Genomic DNA, 8,157 nt, shown 5'->3' on the forward strand with positions numbered 1-8,157 from the left:
GCATCATGAAGATCTAAGAGTCGAAGAACCAAGGCGCATACCCATGTTGGAATACGCACAACCTTCGCTGGATGGAACACGTCCAAGCATAGTGCGACCAACTATCAGGGTAAACCAGTTTGAGATCAAACCAGCCATTATTCAGATGATACGAAACACGGTTCACTTTTGGGGAAATGCGCTAGATGACCCAAACATTCACATCGCCAACTTCTTATAAATTTACGACACTTTTAAATTTAATGGAGTGTTTGATGATGCTGTTAGATTGCGTTTATTTTCTTTCTCTTTGTGTGACAAAGCTAAATCTTGGTTGAATTGTTTGCCTGTAGGTTCAATCACAACTTGGGAAGATATGACCAAGGCATTCTGTCACGCCCCGAGCTCGAGCCCGCGGCTGCGTGACTGCACAATGGGCCCCTATAGCAACTACTTTGTATTCGTCCTCGCTTTACGAAAATGATTAATCCAAGTTGCTATAGAAGTCCATTGTAAGCCATTATAAACTCATTTTAAATATTTCATTTTTCAGATGTGGGACAAGGGTATCACAATCACCCCTCCTTCAGAACGCGACGTCCTCGTCGCGGCCTGACCCCTCGATCCACCAGCACCGAGAATCTTGAGGTGGCTCCTACAGGTTCAAGAGGTGGCTCCCGTCATGTAGCACTTTGCCCCGCAGGTTCAAGAGGTGGCTCCCATGCACCTAGCACTTTGCCCCGCATAGCACTTATTTCTCGGTGTTCCATGCCGGTGACCGGCTCTGATACCATTCTGTCACGCCCCGAGCTCGAGCCCGCGGCTGCGTGACTGCACAATGGGCCCCTATAGCAACTACTTCGTATTCGTCCTCACTTTACGAAAATGATTAATCCAAGTTGCTATAGAAGTCCATTGTAAGCCATTATAAACTCATTTTAAATCTTTCATTTTTCAGATGTGGGACAAGGGTATCACACATTCCTCTTGAAATACTTTCCTCCATCAAAAACCATGAAGCTGCGAGCGGACATAACCATCTTCTCTCAATTTGAGCAAGAGTCACTCTACGAGGCTTGGGAGCGCTACAAGGACTTATTGCGGAGATGCCCACATCATGAGTTGCCTCTTGAGTTAGTTGTTCAAACTTTTTACTATGGTTTAATTTCATCTTAACGTACCATGTTAGATGCTGCGGTTTGTGGGAATCTGTTGAGGAAAACGACCGAAGAAGGGTAAGAGTTGCTAGAGGAGATGGCTGCTAGCAGTTATAACTCTCAATCTGAGAGGAACAATCAAAGGAGGAGTGCAGGAGTTCACCAGGCAACTGAATTTTTTGCTGTCACTACGCAATTAGAAGCACTTAACAGGAAAATAGACAGCCTGAATGTAAACAGGATAGCGATGCGCATGCAAGAGATATTCAGTGATAAATGTGGAGGAGAAAATTATGTTAAGGATTGTCAAAACAGTGGTCCTTTCTATGTGCAAGAGGAGGCACCGGTAAATCAAGTGGGGATTCAAAATCGTCTTAGGATTGATCCATGTTTGAACACATACAATCTTGGATGGAGACAACATCCCAACTTCTCATGGGGTGGTCAAAACAGCCAGAATCGACCACAGGGAGGACATCAATATGGTAAGCAACCGATGTATAGAACTGAGTCTAAAGAGGATAAGTCTAGTTTGGAGCAAATGATGTCTAAATTTATCTCATTCACTGAAACTAGACTACAGAACCAGGATGCATCGATAAAGGGTTTAGAAAATTAGATAGGACAGTTAGCTAAGATGATTGCTAGCAGAGATCCGGGCACCTTGCCAAGCAACACTGAAACTAATCCAAAAGAGCAAGTGAAGGCCATAGCATTGAGGAATGGAAAGGTACTTGAACAAGAGGGGAAAGAAAAAGGGGAGCCAAGAGAGGGAGCGGCTGACACGTCCAAGGGTAAGTCTTCTAACTCTACACCCGTACCCACTAAAAAATCCAGAATTGTTATCCCTCCACTTTTTCCTGCAGCATTGAAAAATGGAAAATAGATGCGTAATTCGGTAAGCTCCTAGAAGTATTCAAGAAATTGCACATTAATATTCCCTTTTCTGATACTTTGATGCAAATGCCTAGCTATGCTAAATTTCTGAAAGACATCTTAGCGAATAAGAGGAAGTTAGAGGATCACATGACTGTAAGCTTAACTGAAAATTGCTCTGCATTGGTACAAAACAAGATCCCACCGAAACTAAAAGATCCAGGGAGTTTTTCTATTACTTGTGTGATTGGTGATGTTGTTTTTCATAAAGCTTTCAGTGATCTTGGTGCGAGTATAAATCTTATGCCTTTATCTGTATTCAGGAAACTCGGATTAGGAGAGCCTAAGCTAACAAGGATGTCCTTGCAATTAGCAGACAGGTCTGTCAAATATCCACGAGGAGTCATAGAGGACGTGTTGGTAAAGGTGGACAAATTTATATTTCCTTCAGATTTTGCAGTGCTAGACATGGAGGAGGATATGGAGATGGCTTTAATTCTGGGGAAACCGTTTCTTGCAACTGGCAAGGCTCTGATTGATGTGCGAGAAGGGAAGTTAAGACTAAGAGTGGGGGAGGAAAAAATTACTTTTGATGTCTTTAATGCTCTTAAGCACACACTCCGCACTGATGACTGTTTTAGAATCGATGCTTTGGATTCACTTGTGAACAATTTTGTGCAGGATGCTGTAAAAGATCCATTGGAAGACACCCTCACGACTGAATTGAAGGAGGATGAGCTGGATGATGAAAAATCTGAAATAGTGGCATACTTTAATGCCAACCATCCATGGAGGAAGCCAATGAGGATGAGATTGGAGGATTTGGGAGAACGAAGAGACTTGACCCCTCCGAAGTCAAGCATTGAGGAACCACCGAAGCTTGAGCTCAAGCCATTGCCTCCGCACCTAAAGTACGTATAACTAGGTGAGAATGACACTTTACCTGTCATTATTTCTGCTATTTTGACAAATGATATGGAGGGAAAACTGCTGCAAGTTCTTAAATAGAACAAAAAGGCGTTCACATGGAAGGTGGAAGGTATCAAAGGAATAAATTCATCAATCTGCATGTACAAAATCCTGATGGAAGAGAAGTATTGACATGGAGAGTGTATATTGATTTTAGGAAGTTGAATGATGCCACCCGTAAGGACCCCTTCCCCCTCCCCTTTATTGATCAGATGTTAGAGAGACTAGCGGGGCATGAGTTTTCTGTTTTTTAGAAGGGTATTTGGGGTATAATCAAATCAGTATTGCACCGGAGGACCAAGAGAAAACCACTTTCACTTGTCCTTATGGCACTTTTTCTTTACGACGTATGTCCTTTGGTCTTTGTAATGCCCCTGCTACTTTTCAACGCTGCATGACTGCTATATTCCATGATATGATTGAAACTTTTCTTGAAATATTTATGGATGACTTTTCTATCTTTGGTGCAACATTTAATGAATGTTTGCAGAATCTGAACACAGTATTGAAGGAGACAAACCTAGTGCTAAATTGGGAGAAGTGTCATTTCATGGTACAAGAGAGAATTGTGCTAGGGCACAAGATTTCTGAACAAGGGATTGAGGTGGACAAAGCTAAAGTGGAAGTCATCAAAAACCTACCAACACCAGCATCAGTGAAGGGAGTTAGAAGTTTCCTAGGACATGCCGGTTTTTACCGGCGTTTCATTAGAGATTTTTCTAAAATTATTAAGCCCCTATCTTCCCTACTCATGAAAGATGTGCCATTTGATTTCAATTATGTCTGTTTGCAGGCATACAAGAACCTAAAGGAGCGCTTGGTGACAGCTCCCGTGTTGGTGGCACCGGATTGGGAACTTCCCTTCGAGGTAATGTGCGATGCCAGTGATACGGCAGTTGGTGCGGTTCTAGGCCAAAGTCAGAACAAGGTATTTCACAATATATACTATGTGAGTAAGACTTTAGATGAATTTCAATTAAATTATGGAACAACTGAAAAAGAATTACTTGCAGTAATATTTGCACTTGATAAATTCCATCCATACCTTGTTTTGTCGAAATTTATTGTGTTTACTGACCACTCTGTACTTAAATAATTGCTTGCTAGAAAGAGGCCAAACCGTGATTGCTTAGATGGATTTTACTTCTTCAAGAGTTTGACCATTAAATAAAATATAAAAAAGGTGTAGAGAATGTGGTAGCTGATCATTTATCTAGACTTGAACATGTTAGCGACGAATATGCAAATGATGAGATAGATGATTGGTTTCCTGATGAACAGTTGTTCTTGATGAAAAATTGTCCATGGTATGCAGATTATGCAAATTTTCTTGTTACAGGCTCACCCCCACCCCCCAAAGTTTAACATTTCACCAAAGAAAGAAATTTTTCTCGGACGTGAAATATTATTTTTGGGAGGAACCTTTCTTTTTCAAAATCTGTGCAGATGCCATGATAAGGAGATGTGTAACGGAGGAAGAGATGGGATCGATTCTTAGCCACTGTCATGACCGCGAGGTAGGTGGTCATTTTGTACCCACACGAATGGCATCCAAGGTACTCGGATGTGGCTTTTATTGGCCAATTCTATTTAAAGATGAACGTTCATTTGTCCTCACTTGTGATAGATGCCAGCTCACATGTAACTTTTCTAATATCCATGAGATGCCTTTAAATAATATTATCGAGTGCGAAGTCTTTGATGTTTGGGGGATAGATTTCATGGGACCGTTTCCAACTTCGTTTACGGAAAAATACATTTTGGTTGCGGTTGACTATGTTTCCAAATGGGTGGAGGCGGAATCATATGCCACGAATGATGCTCAAGTGGTGCTGAAATTTTTAAAGAAAAACATTTTCAACAGATTTGGAACACCACGAGCGATCATTAGTGATGTTGACACCCATTTTTATAATAAAATTTTTGAAAAACTTTTGGGCAAATATGGGGTCACTCATAAAATCTCCACTCCCTATCACCCCCAAACAAGTGGTCAAGTTGAGGTGTCGAATCGCGAGATCAAGAGGATTCTGGAGAAGGTTGTAGGGATAAATCGAAAGGACTGGTCGTTGAGGTTAGATGACGCGCTTTGGGCGTGTAGGACTGCTTTTAAGACACCTATAGGCATGACACCGTACAGGCTACTTTTTGGAAAATCATGTCATTTACCTGTTGAGTTAGAACATAGAGCTAATTGGGCAACAAAAGCACTAAATCTTGATTTTGCTCTTGCAGGTGAACACATGTTGCTGCAGTTGGACCAATTGGAAGAATTCAGAGGTCAAGCCTATGATTTGGCGTTGACCTACAAGGAGTATACAAAGAAAGCACACAACAAACACATATTGCCAAGGGAATTCAAAGAAGGTGAAGCGGTGCTGCTATACAACTCCAAGTTGCGCTTGTTTCCTGGAAAATTCAAGTCAAGATGGACGGGCCCTTACATGATCACCAAAGTGTTCCCCTCGGGAGCCGTAACTTTGAGAGATGGAACAAATGAGCCGTTCACAGTCAATGCTCAACGACTAAAGTATTATTTGGGCGGCACATTGGAGCCACAAATTGGGGTCGCTCGATTCCAATACAATCAGAAATGAGAGGAACCTACAGTCTAGTTCTCGACTATAAATTGAGAACTAATTTCTTTCCCTTCCTACTCGCTTTTAATTTTTTCTTTTATTTAGTTTAGTTTTGAAATTAGATGTTGGTTGTTTTTATTGTTTTTATATACATATATATATATATATATATATATATACATAAAAAAGATAAGTCAGAAGCAGAGGAGTTCGCGCTAGGGCGGTACTTCTTGACCACCCCAGCGCGCCTCACTGGCACTTTATGTTAGTATGTGCAGCGGCGGCCCCAAATGAAATCCAACGAATCCCTCAACTCCAAGTAAGTATGTTCGACGTGCAAAGGAAAATATTTTCATGTTTTTGAGGTATGCTAAATGTCTTGTGACCAAATTATGAATGGGTTTGGAAGTCGGTGAACGTGGCCGAGGACCTCTCCACCCTGTTAAAGCATGAACAGGTTTAGATAAAGATTGGCAAGCGTTAAAGCATGAACGAGGACCAATCCACCCGTTAAAGCATGAACGGGGATCTCATGTATGTGGCAGTGGATTTGTCCTTGTCAGCCCAGTACTGTGGTTTAGTCTGATCAGACGTATTATGTATGGGTCACTTGCTTTGAAACATGCCTCTACGCAAAATGATGAAGTTATGTATGTTTAAGTATGTTCAAGTATGCAAGCACGTTTAAGAAAAGTTTTATGTTTATGGCACGTCTATGTATATACGTATGTAAGTTCAAGTTTAAGCTCAAGTTCAAGTTCATGTATCTACGCTCCATTTTAAAGTTGCATGTGGTTTTATTATGTATTACTCGTTACTTCCAGTTTATACGTGTTGAGACTTTAGACTCACTAGACTTGATCGATGCAGGTGAGGATGATTTCGCAGAGACTAGGTGTGGGGACCAAGGAGCTGGCTTGGACTGAACAGGAGGCTAGACCCGAGGACTGCCCAAGTTTTTAAGCTTTTATGAAAATGTTCAAATACTTTTGTCAAACTTTATTTTAAAATTTTTTGTTGCAACAACTTTTGAGATGTACAGTTTATTTTATCGAATTATTAAAGAAAATTTTAAAAATTTCCGCAAATTTTAAGTGGTAAACGTACGATACGTTACATTTGGTATCAGAGCGGTGTTATTGTATAGGGTTACGCCTACTGCTAGTCGCAAGAAGCTCACGAAGTCACACCTCAAGTCTGTCAGTTTTAAAGTTTTGAATTATGTTATGTATTAAGCATTAAGTCATGAGTTCAGCATGCCTATGTTTTAAGTTCAATTTTCGTGCATCTTATATTATTGGTATCATGTTCATGCATATGTGGTTTACGTGTTGGGTAATTATTGGAACAGTATGCCTCCTAGATGTTTGATTAACCTGGAAGCTAGGGATGAGGATAGAGAGGCTCGAGATGAGGGTAGAGACCCTCCTCCTCCTCCACCCCCTGATATACAGGCACAGATGCTTGTAGGAATGACGCAGTTTTTTGCACAGTTTGCGGGGAACCAGGCTGCGACAAATACAGAAACGAGGCCCAGACCAGAGGCAGTATATGAGAGGTTCAGATGGATGAGCCCAAATTAGTTTTCGGGACCACTGACCCGATGATAGCTGAAGGATGGATTAAGTCCATCGAAGTAATCTTCGATTTCATGGAGCTGACAGACGCAGACAGAGTCAGGTGTGCCACTTTCCTTTTGTCAGGGGACGCCAGACTATGGTGGGAGAGTGCGTCAGTATCAGTCAATTTGCAGACGTTGACTTGGAACAGATTTAAGGAGATATTCTACTCCAAGTACTTCACTGAGGAAGTATGATCCAGATTGACACGGGAGTTTATGACGCTGCTACAGAGAGACAGTAGCGTGGCGGACTTTGTCAGGAAGTTCGAAATGTTGTTTCATTTTGTGCCCCTGATAGCTAACGATGCCCAGGGGAAGCTGAGGCATTTTATGGATGGGTTGCGGCCGATCTTGCGCCGTGATGTTCGAGTTGCTGGTCCTACGACTTATGCAATCGCCGTATCTAGAGCTTTGGCGGCAGAGAAGGATCAGAGAGATATTGAGACAGACAGGCAGGGCAAAAGGCCCTATCAGGCTCCACAGCAGCCGCAGCAACAACGACCTCAGCTTAAGATGCCGTTCCAGGGGCAGCCAGGGAAGAAGCCATATCAGGGACCGCCAAAGGGCAAGGGTCCTATTCAACAGTAGAAGGCGCCTCAGAGGCCTGGTAATTTCCCAGTGTGTCCTAAATGCAACCGCCAGCACCCGGGACAGTGCCTATGGGGATCAGGTAAATGTTTTAAGTGTGAAGCCAGCGACCACATGTTAATGGACTGCCCTCAATGGGCGCAACCGACACAAGGGAGGGTATTCGCCATGCACGCTCAGGAGGCGAACCCAGACACGACACTGTTGACTGGTAATTTATGTAATTCAGTACAGTATTCAATTTTTGCCTTGCATGTTTGTTCTTGATTTGGGATTATTAGGATGCTAGTTGGCATTTTGGTGTCTTTCATTGCATAAGGTTTATGATAGAATTTTTGGGATATAAGTTAGTGTGTTGTGCTAACGTCTCTCAGGAAACATTTTCATA

General features: G+C 42.1%; 1 protein-coding gene across 1 annotated transcript; it reads left to right on the forward strand.

The window, feature by feature from the left end:
- Nucleotides 1-1,233: 1,233 nt before the first annotated feature.
- Nucleotides 1,234-7,143, forward strand: LOC142521851 (uncharacterized). The gene is made up of 6 exons (XM_075625025.1): nt 1,234-1,634; nt 2,336-2,927; nt 3,472-3,670; nt 3,775-3,849; nt 4,428-5,511; nt 6,912-7,143. Exons 1-6 carry the CDS (start codon nt 1,234-1,236, stop codon nt 7,141-7,143), a joined length of 2,583 nt encoding a protein of 860 aa, XP_075481140.1.
- The last annotated feature ends 1,014 nt before the right edge of the window (nt 7,144-8,157 follow it).

Source organism: Primulina tabacum, chromosome 13 (assembly GCF_025594145.1).
Source record: "Primulina tabacum isolate GXHZ01 chromosome 13, ASM2559414v2, whole genome shotgun sequence".
NCBI lineage: Eukaryota > Viridiplantae > Streptophyta > Magnoliopsida > Lamiales > Gesneriaceae > Primulina > Primulina tabacum.

Bases quoted from the DNA above. Each gene is read 5' to 3' on its own strand.
- LOC142521851 (XM_075625025.1), top strand. From the start codon at position 1,234: ATGGCTGCTAGCAGTTATAACTCTCAATCTGAGAGGAACAATCAAAGG. The intron at 2,928-3,471 runs GTATAACTAGGT...GAATGTTTGCAG, and splicing joins TGCCTCCGCACCTAAAGTAC to AATCTGAACACAGTATTGAA. The intron at 3,671-3,774 runs GTTTTTACCGGC...GTCTGTTTGCAG, and splicing joins AAGTTTCCTAGGACATGCCG to GCATACAAGAACCTAAAGGA.